This window comes from Notolabrus celidotus, chromosome 15 (assembly GCF_009762535.1).
Source record: "Notolabrus celidotus isolate fNotCel1 chromosome 15, fNotCel1.pri, whole genome shotgun sequence".
Classification (NCBI taxonomy): Eukaryota; Metazoa; Chordata; class Actinopteri; order Labriformes; family Labridae; genus Notolabrus; species Notolabrus celidotus.
Genome location: NC_048286.1, coordinates 7,742,640 through 7,763,389, shown reverse-complemented (window position 1 = coordinate 7,763,389; position 20,750 = coordinate 7,742,640). Strand labels below are relative to the sequence as shown.

The 20,750-nt window shown below is 36.9% G+C and overlaps 1 protein-coding gene across 5 annotated transcripts in view; it reads right to left on the bottom strand.

Moving 5' to 3' along the window:
* The window catches only part of LOC117826961 (titin-like), a 40,871-nt gene extending 23,121 nt beyond the window's left edge, over nt 1-17,750 (bottom strand). For 2 of the 5 annotated variants that reach the window (XM_034703397.1, XM_034703396.1), the window contains exons 1-24: nt 17,643-17,750; nt 10,971-11,017; nt 10,791-10,817; nt 10,390-10,458; nt 10,216-10,269; nt 9,171-9,251; nt 8,816-8,875; nt 8,645-8,701; nt 8,476-8,541; nt 6,041-6,118; nt 5,390-5,440; nt 4,457-4,543; nt 4,171-4,242; nt 4,018-4,086; nt 3,100-3,159; nt 2,925-2,984; nt 2,700-2,771; nt 2,487-2,549; nt 2,295-2,366; nt 2,086-2,145; nt 1,234-1,305; nt 1,043-1,102; nt 846-902; nt 344-406 (exon numbers count right to left, since the gene is read on the bottom strand). In XM_034703397.1, coding sequence (XP_034559288.1) covers nt 344-406; nt 846-902; nt 1,043-1,102; nt 1,234-1,305; nt 2,086-2,145; nt 2,295-2,366; nt 2,487-2,549; nt 2,700-2,771; nt 2,925-2,984; nt 3,100-3,159; nt 4,018-4,086; nt 4,171-4,242; nt 4,457-4,543; nt 5,390-5,440; nt 6,041-6,118; nt 8,476-8,541; nt 8,645-8,701; nt 8,816-8,875; nt 9,171-9,251; nt 10,216-10,269; nt 10,390-10,458; nt 10,791-10,817; nt 10,971-11,012 — 1,452 coding nt within the window. In that variant the 5' untranslated portion in view covers nt 11,013-11,017; nt 17,643-17,750. Of the gene's footprint in view, nt 1-343; nt 407-845; nt 903-1,042; nt 1,103-1,233; nt 1,306-2,085; nt 2,146-2,294; nt 2,367-2,486; nt 2,550-2,699; nt 2,772-2,924; nt 2,985-3,099; nt 3,160-4,017; nt 4,087-4,170; nt 4,243-4,456; nt 4,544-5,389; nt 5,441-6,040; nt 6,119-8,475; nt 8,542-8,644; nt 8,702-8,815; nt 8,876-9,170; nt 9,252-10,215; nt 10,270-10,389; nt 10,459-10,790; nt 10,818-10,970; nt 11,018-15,867; nt 16,003-17,642 lie in introns of those variants that run through there. The other 3 variants (XM_034703399.1, XM_034703398.1, XM_034703400.1) reach the window with 2 other exon arrangements.
* Between the last annotated feature and the right edge of the window lie 3,000 nt (nt 17,751-20,750).

Below are 20,750 nucleotides of genomic sequence, written 5' to 3'. Positions count from 1 at the left end.
TCATCATACTGACACGTCACCACCTCTCCATCAGCTGATCTCAACATCCTCATTCAGCGGTCTATTTAAACGGCAAGCCTCCCTGTCTCTGCCTCTGCTTGCAGTGCTCCTGCTGTTCTGCTCAGTGCCGTGTGAAGTTTGTCCCCACCTCCTCCCCGGCTTCCACCTGCGGGCTCCGAGGGGGTTAGTCCTATCTCATTGCTCCTAATGTCTGCATTTAAATAATCTACGAGGAGTAATGAAATTCGGAGCCCACACGCCAAACACAATACTGTATGCTGCAATAAACTTATTAAGTAAACGTGAGTTGTCTGACTGAAAGGTTTTTAAGACATTAACTGACCTTTGCAGGCTCGGACAGACTGTCATTGCTGGCTGAAAGATCCTTCTGTGATGATAGATTCTCCTGAAAAAGAAAAGAAACCTTCAGAAACAGAGTCAATCTGCCGGAAATGGTTAATACAAGGATTGTGATTATGCTGAAATATGAAAGGCATGTTATCTAGGGCTACATTGCAGCATTATAACACATTAGAGACAGACAGGAACTTGAATTATGAGAAGATTAGTTTTATATATGTTGCTTGAAATATGCACTTGTTTCGATTTGGTAATGCAACTAAAGCACAGCATTTGCTCCTGATATAAATAAAGATATCTTTTTTACATTTCAGTCTGCTGGTTTGTGAGCCAAATTCAAATAAAGCAGAAACCACACCCAGTAAAACAGCGTCCTGACTGCTGGATCTGAGGGAGCATTCACTTGTTGAGCACAGTTAAGCAGCTGTGTTCAGTCTGTTATGATCTTCTTAATGAAAACTAAACTCCAGTTTGAGAAGCTTTACCTCTCCGGTTGTTTTTGGAGTCTTCTTCAGGAGCCCGCTGAACAAACCGCCTTTCTCCTACAGACAACAGAAACATCTCAAAGTGAACAGAAGAAACATTTTCTTTATTTTCTAACATAGTCTTCCTTTTCTATAACATTATTCACAGTGAGTCACGTAGTTTCAGTGTGTGCGTAACATCCATTGTGAGGACTCACCTTGTTTTCTAACAGGCTGTCAGTGCTGGCAGAGAGCTCACTGTTTAAACGCTCTGCACCCTAAACACAACAAAAATGTTACTAAACCTGTGAGAACACTGAACATGAGGGCTGACAATGAAACAGGTCAATCAAAAGATCACTGTGTTGATCAAGATTGATCACATTGATCACATGTCACATTGTTTTACCTCCTCCAGTCGGGGCCCTTCTGATGGTTTGGGAGATTTCTTGAACATGCCGCTGAAAACGTTTCCTTTTTCCTGCCACACAGATAAAATAAAGCAAATGTTATTTTAAGCATTTTTGTGATTGAGCTCTGAACACTTACATGCCTCTGAATGTGTGGCTCATGTCGTTATGTTTTTCTGTTTTCTTAAAAGGCCTTAATAACCAGGATTTTATTTGGATGTTTTTAAAGTTATATTTCTGGGCTTTTTCGCCTTTATTGATAGATCAGCTGAAGAGAGACAGGAAATGTAGGGAGCAGAGAGTGCTGTCTAACATGAGTTTGGTCCTGCTGGAGGTTTCTGCCTGTTAAAAGGAACTTTGTCCTTGCCACTGTAACTTACTAAATGCTGCAACGGGCTCTGCTCATGGTGGATTAAGATGAATTCAGACTGAGTCTAACCCTGTCTTGATGTTGGTCTTTGTTAACAATATAACATAGAGTACGGTCTAGACCTCCTCTGTTTGTAAAAGCATCTTGAGTTTTTTTGTTATTTGGCGCTATATAAATAAAGATTGATTGATTGAGATTGATTGATAAATAAGTACAGATACATATGTGTTGCACCATTAACAAATAAATTCTGCACCGTTACATCCACAAAATGCAACTCAGTAATCTTAGAAAAAAACACTATTCAAGGGTTTTTCAAAATATTAAATTTGGCCTATAAAATAATTATTTTTCCATGTACTAACATTAGGATTGAAATCAGGGTTAAGAAGAGATATAAGCATAACATGTATTTTAGTTTTCATGCAAAGGGCAGGCTTAAAAGCTAACATAAGACTCGTGTGTGGAGACAGTCCCTTACTTTGGTGGTGGTGTTTTCAGACAAAGCCTCATTACTGTCAGATAGCTCAGTTTGTTTATCCTGAAACAAAGAGATGTAGTTATAATGTGACCACAGACTGTATCAAACATGGACGTAGTCTCAGTGACGTCATCCATTGGTTTTTGAAGCAGAGTTTTAAATCCCATCAACAGCAGTTGGGTCTAAATTGTCCACAGAGAAACATTCACCTGCTCGGGTGTTTCCTCTGCGGGAATCTTCGGAGACCTTCGAAGGATCCCGCTGAAGAATCCTCCTTTGTCCTGATGACATCAGACACATTAATTTACAGCGTCAGTAATGACTGTTACGTAATGGTAATAATAATGATGGCACTGTGGTTATAATCCGGTCTGTTCACAGCTGAATACCTCCGAGCTCACCTTTGAGTTCTCAGACAGATTATCGTTACTGCCTGAGAGGTCATCATGGAGAGACTGCTGGTCCTGAAACAGAGAATCAGCTGGTTCAGTGTTATCATTAGACCACAAGATTCAACTTACTATAATATAACAACATTTTAGGTCTTGTTTTAACAGGTATAATTGTTAACTTCTGTCTGAACACATGAAGCTGCCACGCTTTAGCCCCATCACCTCATCTGTTTGAGAAGCTTCTGATGGTTTTGGAGACTTCTTGAACATCCCGCTGAATATTCCTCCTTTTTCCTGAAACAAAAATACACATCATTTTAAATGTTCAAGATGTTTTAATAGAGGTTAGGACAAAAAGAGGCATTTTTAAAGGCCTATCTACAACTCTGTGTAAACACAGTGATCAAAAATAACCTAGAGATACAACTGTGAGAGGAAGCTGCTCACCTTGTTTTCAGACAGGCTGTCGGTGCTGGCGGACAGCTCACTGTGGACGCTCAGATTCTCCTGAAACATCATCATGACATGTTTGAGAAAAGGTGGAAAAAGATGCAAACAAAAACCTGAACCATAGATGTGTGAATCTGTAGTTATATTCAAGGTTCAAGCTTTTTTTACTCACTTTATCGTCTGTTGTTTTGGCAGGTTTTTTACGGATGCCAGCAAATAAGCCTCCTCTTTCCTGTAAGAAAAAACATGGTTAAAAAAATGAATTCCATTTCCATTTAATGGATTCTATTTGTAATGATAAGAACTAAAAAACATGACAAACAACGTAGAACAACTCCAGCTCCCGATTTCAGAAAAAAAAAAAACATACAATGTTGAGTTTTAATGTTCCTCGTGTGTCCCTTTTCACTATTATGACCATTGCTTTAACATCATTTCGATTTAATTCTATCTTACTATATTATATTTCATTTAATCTTATTTTCTTTTTCTGGTATTTATCTGATTTTATTTCATTTTTCTGTTATTTCTCTGATTTTCTTTTCTCTTATTTGATTGATTTGATCCTCATTATCAATTTTTTAAAGTATTGTATACCCCTGTCCTTTCCACTTTCACCTGTTGCTGTTGTTTTCTGTCTCTCTGTTCTTTTGTGAAGCACTTTAGGCTGCATGCTCAAGTCGAATGTATGAAAGGTGCTATAGAAATAAAAGTGAGGGATAAACCACACCTCAAATAAAAAATGTTTTCAAAATACTGTCATACTGTTACTCATATATCAATCACTGAACCAAATGTGTTCACAGAAGGATGACAACTTTTCTCCACCTGATTTTATCATAAACACAATAAAGTGAATCCAGAGATCCTTCAGAAAATTAAATCACTTCTTTTATAAGTATTCTAACTCCATAGAAGCTGATTATTAAAAGACAACATGTTTCTGAATTCCAAAAAAAAATGTATCCTTTTATATTTCTGCCAGCTAATAAAGAAATAAATGACAGAAATCACAGTCCTGTTTAGTTATTCATACCATAACACTGAAGTGCTCCCATAAACCCTGCAAACCCACTAAGACAACACCTACACTAGACTGTTCAGAGCTCTTCTCCTCTGCTTCCTCTGTTTCTTCAGCATCACTGTCCGCTTTGGTGACCTGAAAATGTGGAGAACGACAAGTAAGATGCAATTGAGGGAATAGAAGTGGTCAGGAGAAATGAAAAAAAGAGAGATTATCTACCGTCAGAGCAGGAGAGACAGATCTGTCTTTTGGAGTTTTACGAAACATTCCAGTGAACAGAGCTCCAATATCCTGAGAATAAAAAAGGTTAAAGGTCAAACTTAATTATCAAATGAAGCGTGTCTGCTACATTTCCAAAAGTTGAAGCCCTCTTAAAGAAGTCAGACTTTTGAAGATGGAAATGGAGTGATGTTTCTTTTGTGTTTGGAAAATGCAGACCTAGATTGAACATGAACAGAGGATTAAATACTGTAATCATGTTGTACTGGTTCTCTTATTCTCTCACCGGTTTGGGCTCTGCGTTCTTCTCCTGTTTGTCCTTCTCTGGAGCTGCTTCCTCCGTTCTCGACTCTGGACTCGGCTCTCTGCTGGTCTGAGAGGAGAGTCAGCAACCTTCAGCACGATATCATAATCCTGAATTTATCATCAACACGAAGAGAGCTGAGGAACTGCTCATATCTCAAACTGACTTCCCAATCAAAAGGTCAACTATAAGTGGAAACTTCACCATCCATAGTCACCGCTGATATATGAAGACTGCAGGTTAAATGTATAAGGCTTGAAATAAGATGTCTTTGAAGTTAAAAATTCAACATTTTTGGACAACTTTGCTGAAAACTGAGGATTTTCAAAATAAAATAAAAATCAGAGAGAAAAAGTTGGTTTCAAAAATGAGGAAAATATATATATTTAGAGAAACTACATAAGAACAAGGAAGAAATGCACAAGAATTTACAGCTTGAACCAGACTGAAATAGGTACCACTTTGTTAAGATACAGGTTTGTGTTAAGAACCAGAACCCCTCAATCAACAGAGCACCCAATGGTCAAATAAACTTGTGGATTTCTTCTCTTGTAGTGTGTCATTGAGTAAAAACAATAACAAACAAACAAAAAAATCTAGCTGTAAGACATGAAAAGTTTTATACTCATTTGAAAAAAATAAATAAAAGAAACATTAAACAGCTGAGTGAGAAACTGAGGCTGATAGCTTCATATCACAGAATGAAGCGAGTGATCTGGTGCTCACATGAATCATCCACCCTGCATTTGTTATCTCTCAAACCACACAAACACATTTCAATATTGTTTTTCACACCTTTCAACACCACAACCGCCACCAGCACACAAGCATCAGTACCTCTAAGAAAAAGTCACCAGTAGAAGCTGTATTTAAAACCCTGTGACCACCACCACTAACACACACTGTGCCTCGTACCTTTGGTGACGACTTGAACGTCAAACCTTTCATTATTTCCTTCAGACCTCCCTGTCAATCACAGTCAGGTCATGAACCAGCTGGTAAACAATAACATAGCAGAGTAACTAAGTACTTCACTAATACACAGTACTTCATCTCAGAGGTTGGTACTATTTGTTATACATTGGCCTTCTTTTCCACTGAATGGAAATCAGATTTGATGAGTTTGAGTTTGAATTTTTCAAGTATTTTTTTTTCTGATTTAAGAACATTTCCAAACATCTGAAGGGAAATGAAATACTAAAACTCCCCTGGGATTGGCTGTAAAAAACAAAGTTATGAGGGAAAAATGATGAAGAATGATGCACTGCTGCAGATTTCACAACTGAACTAAACGTGTAGTAGCTACAACTGGTAACTTTAAACATCTGCAGCTGTAGGATTCAACATTCACATTAATGCAGTGTGATATTTATGAAGGACAACACTCAAACATATACATGATATAATATATTAATTACTTTCAGCCTTTTTTAAAGTTTTAAATACATGACTTGTATGTGTTTTGGAGTACTCTCACAGTTTTGAAGTTGTAACTCTTGAATTAAAATATATCGCCCAACACTGACACACATTAATGCACATATATACCAAAGGAGACACACACACCTGTTTGCTGGCAGAGGACTCTTTCACCGGGGCCTCCTCAGGTTTTTCATCATCGTCCAAGTTGTGGCTCACATAAGTCTGAGGAGCAGAGAATCAGGTGAGGACAAGACCTGCAGAAAAAACTGATTCTGCTCTACGTACAATTTCTATTTATCATTTATGTCATGTTTTATACTAGCATGATGCACATGGTTATGCTTAAAGGTGACATATCACGCTTTTTTCATCAATATATATTGGTCTAAGAGGTCCCCAAAACATGTCTTTAAAGTTTATGCTCAAAAAAACACTTTGAAATCAGATTTTGGCATGCCTGAAAAACCCTCTTCTTCAGTCCTCCTCAGAACACTCTGTTTTCTCTCTGACCACGCCCCCTCAGGAAGTGGATGTGGCCTCGGCTCTCCAGCACGTTGATCTAATGTTTACATGTTGGCTGAATATACACGGCTGCTCAGAGATCGCGTTACTTCAACCCTCTGAATCTGATCCAGAATCTGATCCTGATGGAGAGGCGCCTGCAGCAGGACCTTTCTGGAGGATTGGTCACAGATTCTGTGTTTCTTGTTGTTTTATTTATCAGTATGTAGACGTGTGTCTTGGTACACAGCTACGAACATGTAGCTATGTGGCTATGCTAACTAGCGCTAGCACTTATCCATGATAAATAAAAATCATCCACTAGATCTTCAAATCTGCAGACGTGGGGAGTAAAACCGACCTTTGTGTTTATTAAGACAGCCTACAACTAGAATGTCTCCCTCCTAAGCTCCTTGTTAGCACACATTTGTGCAGGTAATGAAAAACGGAGGAGGGATTGAGTTGCATTTTATACAGTCTATGGGCTGAACAGGCTCCGAGCTCTGACTCTGTGACAGACCGGATATTGTTGTTACGTAACAAAAACACGGAAGTCTGAAACGGCTCGTTTCACACACATTTAGAGAAAGGTGGAGAAATCAAAACAGGGGCAGAATGGATTTTTTTCATTCTCGGGGGGGTTTGTAGACATGCCAGGGAAACATATTTCAGGTAGAGAACCATTAAAAAGTCGATTTTGCATGATATGTCAACTTTAATACATTAGTTTTAATTTGATATATATTATACTTTTTTTATCTGGTTGTATTGTTTTTGCATTGAACAACTTACATAATCAAAAGCAGCTACGAAGCCGACACACCTACTGAACGTCTGAATAAACTCTCATGTTTAATAACTGCACATACCCACACACACCTGTTTGGAACCAGGAACCTGTTCAGCTAGGGAGATGTCAGTTTTTGAAACATTACCAACATATTTGTGTATTTATTTCTTATCTGATATTTACATAAAGTTTTAAAGGATCAAAATGAACACTAAATTAACAGTTTATAAACATGGATTCAAGCTCAGGTCAAGCCTCTGATCCCTGACATGGTGGATTGTGAAATGTGAATGCTGTATTTGTATTAAATTGTACATGCACAAATGATTTTACAGTGAAATATGTCTACGTTACGTTGAATGTGACCATATTCATGAGACTAACATGATAAAGTTGTGATAAAAATGACACTACTGTATTTTGTTTCATACAATGTTCGCAGTTAACTATGATTAACTTGTGTTACTGTGTGTACTCATGTCCATCTGGGTATTCTGTTGCACTTTTTGCCTTGTCCCATGTTTTCTAATTTAACCTATGTATTTGTAAATCACCTGATGCTGGTACATAAGATACCTGATGATTACCTGTTGTCTCTGTTTGCTCCGGTCACTATGTATGCTCAGGCCTGAACTGATTTTATGCTCAAAGGCTCCTGATCTGACATCTTCTTTTGGACCCAGAGGTGCTTTATGGTGCGATACACTCCATGCCATGAATTAATGTTGGACTAATGTAGGGTTCAGGGACTATGGTGTTATTTGGGTTTTTTTTATTTTTGGAATATGTTTCACCTGTTATTTGTTTTTATGTCATTAGCCCCCTACAAAAAGCTTTTGAAAGCTCATCTGGGGTGTCCATTTCATGCATCTTTATTTTTTTGCTGTTGACTTGTTGGATTGGCATGTGTTTCTTGAAGTATAAAATAAATAAAACAAATCCTGAATAAAAGAAAATAAAAACTACTATTATCTACGGGGAAGAACAGAAGGAAAAACACCTACAAAAAATGGCCAACATTTTAAGCAGTGCTCAGATTTTTAAAGTTAGTAGTCCTGCCATCATTTTGTAAACAAATAACTGTGCTTCCCTCCTTTTCTTTTCTTTTTACTTTGTTTAGTATTATTATTTTGTGGTGACACCTCGCTGAGAGTTATTGCACACACAAGGCACACAACAAATAATTGCTAGAAATTAAAAAATGTAAGCAACAGGAAGGGGATAATCTTGTTTGATATCATAACAATATGTAACAATTTTCTTTCTTAGCTGCAGGTTTGATGCTTACAGTGAACGTAGGCGGTTTCTCTTTCTGGCTCCGTTTAAACATGCCAGACAGGGCGGATGGATTTTTCTACAACACACAAAGCGGACGGTAAGAAAGAGGAGGATATCTTATATTATGCTTATGAATTGAGTCAGAGGCGGCAGTTATTATCTCTTAAAAGAAGAAATACCTGCTTGAAGTCTGTGTCATCTCTGAGATCCTCTGATTGGTCCTTTTCTTTGGAGCTCTGATCAGGAAGAGGAAGAAACTCATAAAAACACAGTAAGGAGGAACATGACATTTTACTGAGTGTGTGTGTGTCCGGTGTGCGTGTCCGGCGTGTGTGTCCAGTGTGTGTTACCTGCGTGTCCTTAGACTGCTCCCTCCTGCGATGACTGTACTTGGTTGTGGCATTTAGTTCCTACACACCCAAAGAGAAAAAGCCCCCGGGGAAACAATAACAGAGACGTTTGAACAGGAAAGAAACATGAAACCTGCTGTAGCTCCAGATGATTCTTTACTGTAAACTGTTCTCACAATGAACACAGACTACAAAGGTTAAAGACTCACCTGAGTCTCATTTACAATTCTTTGTGACTCAAAACACACATGCACGTTCACACATAACTCAGTGAAGAAAATGGCGGAAGAAGGAAGCTGTAAAGAAACTGAACTCTGAGCGTTAATAAATGATAAAGTTTGTTGGTGTCCTGCACCTTTTCTGTGGGTCTGGGTGGAACCACAGGCGTCTCAGACGGGTTCTCTTTTGTCTCTCTTTGCTTCAAGTTTCCATTTGGCTGATACACAAGGGACAAAAAAAGAGAAGAAAATGGTTTAACACTATGATGAAAATATGTACAATCATTAAAAAGGCAAGGATGAGCATACAAAGCAGAAAAGAGTTTTTTTCAGTTTGTATAAATATATATCAAAAGATAGCTTTCATTATAAACCTAATCTCTTCTTTGATATGTATTACATCTAAAAAATACCTAGTTTGCATTCCTAGGAACTCCCTCTGTGTTTTAACAGTTGTGTAAACTCCACTAACACCGTTAGGTTCAGCTGAAGGTGTCCAGTTTACAGGGTCACTTTTAAAACCATGACACCGAGAGAGACACATTCATTGTGGGTTTAGAGAAGACTACTGTTACAAGCTGCTAAATCAAGTGAATCACAGCTTCTTCTTTTTAAATACACACACATACAAAACAGATAGAATAAATAAAAACTAATGAAAGAAAGAGAAATCAAGTGAATCACAGATGTGTGTGATGTTATTGTGGACAGCGGACAGAATAAAAACGCTGCAGTTAATCTACCAATCAGACACGTCCAGCATTACAGGCCCTGCCCCCCGAAAGTCCCAGGAACTTTGAAAAGTACTACCCCCCTAGCAGGGGCTTTTTAAGGGGGAGATTAACTAACCCTGAACTAAATAAAAACCTTGGTCCTCTGGTCGAAACGTACATAGTTCAGGGGTAAAGTCCCTAGTTCGGGGGTAAAGTTCCTCCGGTCGAAAAACGCCTTATGTAGAATTGATATAACGTATTGAGAGTGATCAATCATGTAACAAATGGGAGGGGGGTGTCAGACAAAACTCCAAAACCCAATGACATTTCAGTTATTATATTTGTCCAAATATGATACAACCCTGATTATGAGAAGACACCTTTTTCAAGAGATGTATTAAAGACAGAAACACACTAACACATGCACTTATATTCAAACTGAAATATAAATAATATAATAAGTGAATACCTCATTGTTTGTCCATGCTGTTTTTCTCAACCTGTACTGTGTGTGACCCAGCTCCTGTGCAGAGAAAAAGACGAGTGGTTTGAAAAGTTGGGTCTCGTGTTTTATACATTTTGACAGAGCACAAAAAGCCCGGTCTGTAAGAATGGACCACATATTAAAACATGATGGACTTACAGAGTCTGAAGGCCGCTCAGGCACCAGGGGAGACGGTTTCTCCAGTTTGTCCAGGTCATTTCTCTTCCACTGTAAAGATTTTTTTTCTTACTTTAATAATTTATTTAGCTTTTGTCTAAGTTTCTTAGACAGTAGGAATTCATCTTCATTTCTGTGTTCTACTTTAATTTAACTTCTTTGCTAATTTTCTTTGCATCAAAATTATCAAGACAAATGTATAAACCTATTTGGCAAAAAATCTTGATTCTGATATTGATTAGAAAAACAAAAATACATTTCTCTATTTACTCTGAGACATTAAAATCATAATACTAAATAAATATTTTCACAAACAAAAATGATGATAGATGATGAACTTTTTGACATAAGTTTTTAAATATACAGGTTTTGAGTTACAGTACCTCAGTGGGCCTTGGAAGAGGTCTTGGCTGCAGAAAGAGAAGAACATGTGAAGTGTTATGACACCTGATTGTGTTCTTTACATATAATACAGCAGGTTTCCTATTAAGTTTGATATTTATTAAGTTTTAATAAATACACCCTCATATCCACAGACTGTGTTGTGTGTTATGTTTTCTCACCGGCTTTGGTTTCTTCTTCACTTCTGGCTTCATCGTCTCCATCCTGCCTGTGACACAGAGACGTAAGGTTTAAATGGACTGATCTCGTGTTCAGAAGGTTAAAAACACATAACTTTGAATGTCTTTTTTGTGTGGCAGTAAGACCAGATAGACACTTTCACCAACTTTAATATGCCATAAGAGGAAAAGCACAGATATTTACAGCATACCCTCCAATGATATTAACAAAAAAGGACCTTTAACTCTAAGACCACAAACTCTGTAGTCTTAAAAGCATCTTTAGTTGTCTAACTTGTCTAAAATTATTGGACATGAGACTCCTTTCCATCTTTGTCATTAAAACAACATGATGTGAGCAGAGCACAGAGAGGATAGAGCTCCTTTTTCAAGAATTAAAGCTTGTTTGTATTTTACGAGATCCTGCCCTCAAGCTCCATCACTACAATCCACAATTTCCTGCAGCTATGAGCACTTTAAACCAGCGCTCTGTGGTTGTGCATTCCTGCTCAGACTATGCTTCCACATGATCTACAAAAACAAAACAGACTATCAGCTCCAACACTGACCATGTCTGTACACATGTTTTGAATACTGTCACTGGGCTGGATTACAACAAACCTGCAGTATGTACAGTGTGTAGAGGAAGAGCAGTTGTTTACATTTTTCACAGCTAAATTTTATGGTGAGTACACTAAGCAGTTAAAATGAAGCAGATGCATGCTTCGCACATGCTACACACATACACAGGAAATAATTAGCTGTGCATTTCCTGCTATAAAGAAAAGACGAAAATAAGGTCTGTCAGTTTGTTGAATCAGGAAACACAGAACTATCATTCTTTCACTTTTAACTGATTCGAGTTCAACTCACTGGACAAAAACACACAAAAGCAGGTTAGTAATGCAAGTCAAGGTGGTTGGTGGATCCTGTTTAGAGACTTGGTAAAACAACATGTTAAATGTATATTAAGTATTAATAATTGAAGCCCCTGTGAGGAACTTCTGGTTTGAGTCAATCTTGGTGACCCCCGTGGATCAACTAGTGCCTCGTTCTTCTTCTGCTGATTTATTTCCCTGTATGTTTAATAAGTATTTTTGAACAAAAGAGAGACATCCTGCTTTCTGTTAACATTTAAATGTGTCGCTCATCAAGAATCTTAGTTGTGGAAAATATAAAAACGGGCTTTTTCTGCAGTATCCTGTGAACTACTTTTACTTAGGGTAGGTGTTCAGGGTTTAAAAATTTGCCTGACATCGCAAGACCAATTCCCCCTTGGGAATGAGTCTAGGTCATAGACTGTAAAATAAATGGACGTAGTATCCGTGATGTCACCCATCTATTTCTGAAGCGCTGTTTTGAAGCCAATCGTCGGCAGCAGCCATATTGGAAATGATGAACTCAACCTAACTTCTGTCGAGCTAGTGTGAGGTAAAGAGGCGGGCTTTGAGCCTCCTCACCAACAGTTAGTGTTCCCGCCTGTCAGTCAGGTCAGTTGTGTCCTTATTTGGGCAAAACTCGTAATCTAAATATCTTCTGAACTGTTGAATTAAAAAAAAATTCACCCCCCGTACAGTGTGTGCCGATAGACAAATTAGTTATTCAGACCTAAACCGTTTTTTTTTAACCAGGCTGTAAACAAGTTTATTTCTGCTGTAAAGATCGTCTTTATTAAATGGGTGTGTATGTGGTTTCAGGTGTCTCTGCAGCCAGCCTCTAGTCGATGCTCAATGAACTGCAGTTTTTAGCATTTCAGCATGGGCTTCATATTTTGAGACCGGAGGTAGCCGCTTGGTCTGGATCCATTAGATTAATTTCCTTTTACAAGGGGGAATTAGCAACATGTGCCTATGGAAGTTATTGGACAGATCTACAACCAATCAGAGCAATGCACATGTTTCTTTGTTGCATGTTGTTTCAATGAAAATGCATCATACAGTTCATTTAAAATAGATGCAGTGGCAGATTCAACAGACCTCAGTGTGGTGGGGACTGCTGTCTTTGTTTACCAAAAGGCAGAAGAAGCGCTCCTGTGTTGTCATCTTATAGAACCCGGCACATTTTCAAATAAAGGACTATGAGTGGTCCAGTATATCTGAGACCTGAGGGATAGTGTTAAGGATGACAGTAGCTCCAGACCAGAAAAAAATCAAGCTTTTTGATGATGGTCTTGATTGCTTTTGTAGGTCATAAAGAAGCATCCTTATTTATGTCAGTCTCTTTCATAACCAGCAAAAAACTCCCCACAGGAGCTTTAAACAACCTTTGTAAGGTGGTCATTATGTGTTGCAGTAAAATATTACTTATTTCATTCATCTTGTTGATCCATTATAGCAAAACTAGTTGCTCCTGTGACAGAACACATGCACAAAGGAAGCAGTAAAGAAGAGAGGCATACATCAATAACACATTCCAGGTAAATGACAAAGTGAAGCAGCAGAACTTTCCTTCAGGGCGGTTTGCAAAAGACATTTAAGGTATTGAAAAGACACAGTCATGACAAACTGGGTCCCATTTTTGACATAGTTTACATTTTCAAATTTGATAGTACTGGAAAGCAGTATAAACAGATGTTAATGCATGTTTTTTAACTAAAGCTACTGCAAGCAAGAGAGAGAGAGATCCAGCAGCAGCAGCTGATCAACATAGAGATAAAGTAAAGAGAGACAGCTTGAGTAAAAAAAGATTAAAAAGATTTAAGGCATTCTTTTCTGATTGTCTCACAGCAGTTGTTCTCTAAAGAACTAATAAACGTGTCAATCTGTTACTATTCTTTAATCAGGTTCGTTGATAATATAAGAAAAACAAAATAAGCAGAACTTTCCTTCCAAACATGGATGGAATGTTTAGTCATGTCATGTTTAAATACAGGGTTGAATTCATGTTACTACCCCGTTTACAGGTGGAGAGGTCATGTTTACTCTTCTGTTTGTTCAGTCAGTATAACCTCCTTCTGTAAATCTGACTCACTGACTTATCGCAATCTCTTGCTGACAATTCATGACCCCGTAAATCTTTTATTGATCTCTTCAGAGACTCAGCTACAACTCTTATCTCTGACCTCTGACTTAATCTACCCGGTAACAGAACCAATCTCTTTTCATCCTTGAGGATAAAATGTATTAGTATTGTTATGATGATTATTAATTTGTTGTTTTTTTGTGTCCTCCTTGTGTCTTTTACATGTTCAACATAAACACTACCAAATCAAAATCAAATTGTATATCTTTTAAAATCTGTTTTATTTCTTTATCATGCTTTGTGTGATTTTACAAACTGTTTGTTTTACTTTGTTGCCCATGTAAAGCACTTTGTAACTTGGTTTTTGAAAAGTGCTCTATCAATAATAACAATAATAACAATCTTTATTACAATAGCACTATTTCTAAACAAAGATACAAAGTGCTTCACAGGAAAACACAAATATATATATATAAATAAAACTAGAAATAAAATAATAAAATATAAGAACTCTAAAGTACTAGAATGCATAACAAGACATCAAGAGCATCATGTTTACATAGTTATGAAAGCATTTAAAATAAAACGTCTTAAGAAGTGATTTAAAATACATACATAACTAGCACGCCGGATTTCAGCTGGTAGGTCATTCCCCGTTTATAAATTGAATTATTATTGTTATTATTATTATTATTATTATTGTTATCAATTGAACAAATACTTAGCTGACTTATTGTTGCATCCTGTTATATCAATAACTATTTTAGTTATCATTTGAATTAAAAAAACTCACATAAAGTTATGTTTTTCCTGGTTTTTTTTTACAGTGATGTGAAAATATAACAGACAATAACAGACATTTGGACATCCATGGCAGATCATTTTCATGTATTTTGGGACTTCCCTCTAATCCATTCTTACTGGCAAGAGCTGGCAAAAGAAATAAGAAAAATTTTCTGCTTTGTCACATTATACATGCATGCAAAATGCTGAATGGTCTTCAGACTCAGGACAGGTATCTTTACTAAAATGATCTTGGCTGCAAGCAAAACCGCCATCATGCGCAAGTGGATACAAACCCACCAGCAAAGGATGACTGGACAGCAAATATATTCCATGGAAAAACTCACCTTCTTCTTAAGACTACGAGCTGATGACTGTGTAAAATATTAGAAAAAATGGAACTGATAAACCAGAGTGTGTAACCCTTCATCTGTGTAGATGATATTTACTGTTTTGTACTATTGAATGGCCTGGAACAACCTCCCTTTTGTTTTATTTTATTTATTTATTTTATTTTGTAAACCTGAAATTGTAATTCTAATTGTACAAAAAATTTACTAGCCTTGAATTTTGGGAAAAATGCATTTTTTTTTTGTATTATACCATTTTTTTTTGCTTAGAGGATTCATAATGAAAGCATAAAAATAAAATATTACTATTAATTAAAATCCTAAATTCCAAAACATGTATCAAGATCATATTATACTACATCATATTTAGAGTCATATCATCATGCTTTCTATGATTGTTTTGTACTTGTTCACAATCTTTTACATAAAAAGGTGGGAAAATAAAGTAAGGTAAGTACATGAAACTTAAATTAGAGACACAGTTCCTCACAGAAGTACAACACCTGCCTATTGATAGCAGCTTCACCCTGTCCATTAACACAAGTATTAATACAGGAAGAAGTATATGTCTCAGTTACATTGGTGAGTCAGTGTTTAAAGCATTTAGAGAAGTAGTTTACATTTCCTAAAACTAGAGTCCGCCTGCAAAGCTAAACTTTTAGTTCCTGAAGGTTAGTTTACTAGCTGTGATCTCTGAGCTGGCGATATCCAAAATTTCAATCTTAACATTTAACCGGTTCATCATCATCATTAAACGTCCAAACTTCACGTTGACGTTGATCAACAGCACTCAGATGTTTACCTACCGAAGATCTGAGGACACGGCAGACCAACTCCACATCCAGTTAGTAAAGAAAATATTCAAAGCAGACGTGGCTTCTTCACTGACACGGCATTCCCAGGAGTTTTTCAAACTTCACCCAACCCGCACAACAACATCTGCACGCATGAGGCGTTCGAGAGCGAATCCAAAGCTCGGAAATCACACTTTCATGTCACATTAGGAGCTTTAGTTTGTTTTTGTTATTTACAGTCAAGGTTTAGATTTATTTACATAGCCTGAAAGTCATACATAAAATGTATTCTCCTACTTGCTGAGGAATAACTTCAATTTTTTTAAATGTTCTTATAAATGTCTTCAAAATATCAATACTTTTGCACAATTTGTTAATAATAATAATAATAATAATAATAATAATAATAATAATAATAATAATAATAATCATGATAATAATAATAATACTCTATTTATATAGCACTTTTCAATACAAGTAAAGTGCTTTACAGTGGGCAATAAAAACAAGAAGAAGTGCAAAGTAAAATGAAGTGACCAGGTTTGCAGGGGGATAAAAGCTCAGAGATATATAGAGGGGCAAGTCCATGTTGTGCTTTAAAAGTGAGTAAAAGAATCTTAAAATCAATCCTAAAACCAACAGGCAGCCAGTGTAGATGAGCTACATCTAATGTCAATGTGCAATTATTACTTCATCTCACTCCTAACATGTTCAATACGTTTTTCTACCAAGCTTCTGAGTTCTATACGTTGTTTTTTATTCACCTATGTTAGTTCTGTGCACATTTCTTAATGTATCTCTGGTTTTGTGAATGTATGTAAACTTACTTATTTAGTTCTGTACTTTTCTTAAGATATACTAATTTACTTTTTTAATTGCTAATATTTTTGTAATAATTACTATTCTATATGCTTGTTTACTCTATACTGTTTTGCACTGCCTACTTTGCTGCTGTATCACTTTAAATTTTCACGTTGTGGGACGAATAAAGGAATATCTTATCTTATCTTACCAAATAATATGCACAACTTCAAGGAGCCACTTATAGACTATGGGTTATCACATATAGAAGGAAAAAAACATTAAGTTTCCAGTGCTTGTTATTTGCATCACAGCACCTATATTTTTTAATGCATTGTAACATTATTTCAAATGTTTTATTTTTGTTGGTTGAATGTATTGTCTATTACTCTTTTGTTTTATCATCCGCCTACACTCCCATTTATGTGTAATGGATAAATCTATCTGCAATAGTATTAATACATATAGATAAACCAGCCCTTGTGTCAACATCCTGTTTGATATGCATGTAAGCTTATTTCAAACTACCTGTGCCTTGCAAAATAGAGAAGGAATTGCTATGAGACTTTAAATACAAGAGTGTGCAAAAGAGTGAGGAAATACAGACATATTTTATATTTTGAATGAAAAACTGTCACTGAACTTTGCACAAGCCTCGATTTTCATGTACTTGCATAAAACGCAAAATAATAACTTGCTGTTGATGTGACTCCTCCACAACCTCACCTCTAAACCGCTTACTACACCCTGAAGAGCCATTTCATGTTGCTATGTGTCTCAGGTGTATTTACACAGTCTTCATGTATTCTAAGTATTTCCGACACCACCCAAAGGCAACCCTGGTTACAGGTCACAAAACAAAGCATCTTAATCAAATCTTAACGCGCCCTGAGAGCTTCTTCTCGCAGTGAAGCGACTCATCCTACATACAGGTATCAATCAACGAGAATCCACGATCAATAGTAGTATTAAAAGTCTAATCTCACCCGTGTTTTGCAGTCAGAGGGGATGAGCTCTCTGATACCTTTGTCCGACTTCGTGATTGCTGAAGTCTCACCTGGGAGTGGGCGTGGCCTATGTGAGGCTTACCTGTGTCTGTTGGAGTGAGAGAAACGCGTTTTCCAGCCGGTGTGACTCTGAGTCATCAGTTTCACAAGGGGCAAAACATAGCAACAACAACCCAAACGTAATGAGAGCTGATCCCAAAATAGAAGTAAAAAACCTGAACGCTGACACACTCTGAGGTCACACTGGATCATTATAGTAATAAAACCATGACGACATGAAAATACATCCTCCCATCTTAACCCTGGTTTTTATCTCACCTACTACAGCCCTAAAAGAGTTTTCCATGATTCATATATGTCTATCCATTAAAAAAAAATGGAACACCAAATATATGTAATCAAACATGAGAAAGTTCAATGACAGCAACATGTCATATCACAGAAATTATCTATAAAATAAAATGTGACATTTCATATTAAACGAAATGCAAAAATATTTCTCAACACAAAATATGACATTACATTTTTTGTGTTACTTTAAATGTTTTCACGTTTCATGAAATGTATTGACATTTTGAGAAAAGTTTTGGATAACTTTTATCATTTATATCCTTCCTGATTAAAAAAACAGCCCCAGCAGACTAAAAGACATTCCTCTTTTTAGCTGCTCACCCCATCCCTTAAATGGATGCAAACTCTTCTTTCAACCTTAGTATCTATTTTATTTCTGTAACTACAAACTTTAATTCATTTTAACAAACTGAGTTTTAATGACATTTTTTAACTAAATTTACTTTCTTTCTTTTTTGATCTTAGATTTTAAAATATTTTATGTTTTCATGCTTATGTTTGTTTAAAGCTGCTGTTGGTAGGAATGCTGTAAAAAACGTTATTTTTTTTCTGCTGGGTTTGGAGAAAAGGTCATAGTGCACATCTGTACTCATCGGTAAGTGGAGTAATTTGAGACTATTGCGAAATCTCTGTGTTTTCCAATGCCTTTGTATCAAGCAATTTTATTATTCCCCTCGTTCCCGTTATGACGGACCAATCATAGCTAATCTCCAATCCTCTGTCCTGATTGGTCAAGGGGCGACCACTACTATGTCCTCCGATTGGTTATGAGTCCAGCACTATCATGACTGCACACGCCGATCTGTGTTTGGGGGCTAAGAGGAAAGCTGGTTGGGAGGGATAGTGTTGACATTCGAAGTCCCTCTCTCTGAACAGATGTTTACTCTGTGACTACCAACCCTAGCTTTCAATATAATTGCAAAAAAGTTTCCCAAATCTGAAAAGTTTGGCTAAAAGATTTGCTCAGTTAAGAGCTAGCAGCTGCTGCAATGCTAACCTTTGAGGCAACTGGGAGTCTACGTAGTGGATGCTGTCCTCTGTTGAACACTTCTTCTTGACCTCTTCTGTCGAATTACAATAATTATGTTTTAAAGACAGTTCATGACATGGGACTTCATAGTTAATATACATTACATCCATAAATTGTCAACCTAGCTAACAAGAGATAGCCTAATGGTACTTATCAAACAACTCTAGCTTAGAGAATTTTTCCGCTCTTTTCGTACTATGTTCTCCGATTGGTTATGAGTCCAGCGCTATCATGACTACACACGCCAATTTATGTTGGGGGGCTAAGAGGAAATCTGGTTGGGAGGGATAATGTTGACATTCAAAGTCCCTCTCTTTGAACAGATGTTTACTCTGTGACTACCAACAGCAGCTTTAATGTTACATTTTAAATTGGATATTTTCTGACAAGGTATGGCGTTATGGAATTAACCTGATATTGGATCTACAATTGAATGTTGGGCATACGGGCACCCTGCAGGGGTGTCAAGAGGTCTGAGCCAGCTTCGGCTGCAACTTGACACAGAAAAGATTCAATGTGTGAGTCTTAATCCTTGGGAAGAAGTTCTGAGATGAATCAAATGATTAAAGGGTTCATTTCAGACAGATAAGATTCAGACAATATCAGTTGTGATTCTGTGTCCAGCGGGACAGTAAGACTCGGCAAGTCATGGACTTCAGAGCAGCGAAGGGGGGTAATTATTTATAATAATCCCTCCTAATTTAAATAAATAATAAGACCATACACTATTTACTATGTAAGTTAAGTTACATATAAGTACAGAGAGAGAGAAGAGTTAAAACATAACTGGCCGCATATAAAATGTTAATGTTTGATGTGTTTGCTGTATGTTTTTGTTGATTGTTACTGTTCCGGTTATTGTTTTTAACTCTGTAGAGCACTTTGAATTGCTCTTTGTTTGAATGCTGCTTTAAAAAAAAACTTGCCTTGCCTATATGTCTTGTGAGTTGTTTTTGTGTTTGGTCAAATGTTTGTTGAACTGTTTTTGCACTCATCAAAGTCTGAGCAGTAGACCTAAAGTATCGCTGTGAGATAATATCTGATATTTAGTTTTCAAAATAAAGTTCCCACTGTTGTTAAAACTTTAAGATTTAATAGAAACTGAACACCAAAGTAGACTCAGCGGTGTTTCATTTTGTTCTGCTGCTGTAGAAGACTGCCTCAGGGTGTGGCCTACATAATGACATCACTTGTGGGTGTGGTCAATACAGTTGGCAACAGGATGAGGTGTGGTTACAGGTAACAACGCGCACTTCAAATCCTGACCAGCACACTGCAGGTTTCTTCTGGGTGTGGTTTATGTCATAACGTTACTTATTCTGCTGATGTTGACTTTAATCAACCGCTATGTTTGGCATGTAAACAACATACCTCATGAAGTAACAGCGTGGTCATCAATACAGACAGGTTCCCACGGATTTGAATTCAAATTGTAAAGGAACTGTTTTGCTGCTTACAAAAAAAGCAGTGAAAAGATTTGAGTTCACCACACCCTTCATTGAAGTTAAATAGACCTGGATGCTTTCAAACAAAAAGGGCAGTGGGACATCGCCTGACATCGATGTATCGCCTGGTGTTAAGTTACTCTATGAAGATAGTGTGATAAAGAAGTGTTTCTGCTCTACAATGAAAGTTCTTTATCATACCTTTTAAGTAATGGATAACAGTCATCTACAGCTAGGAGACTTTTCTACATCCATCATAAA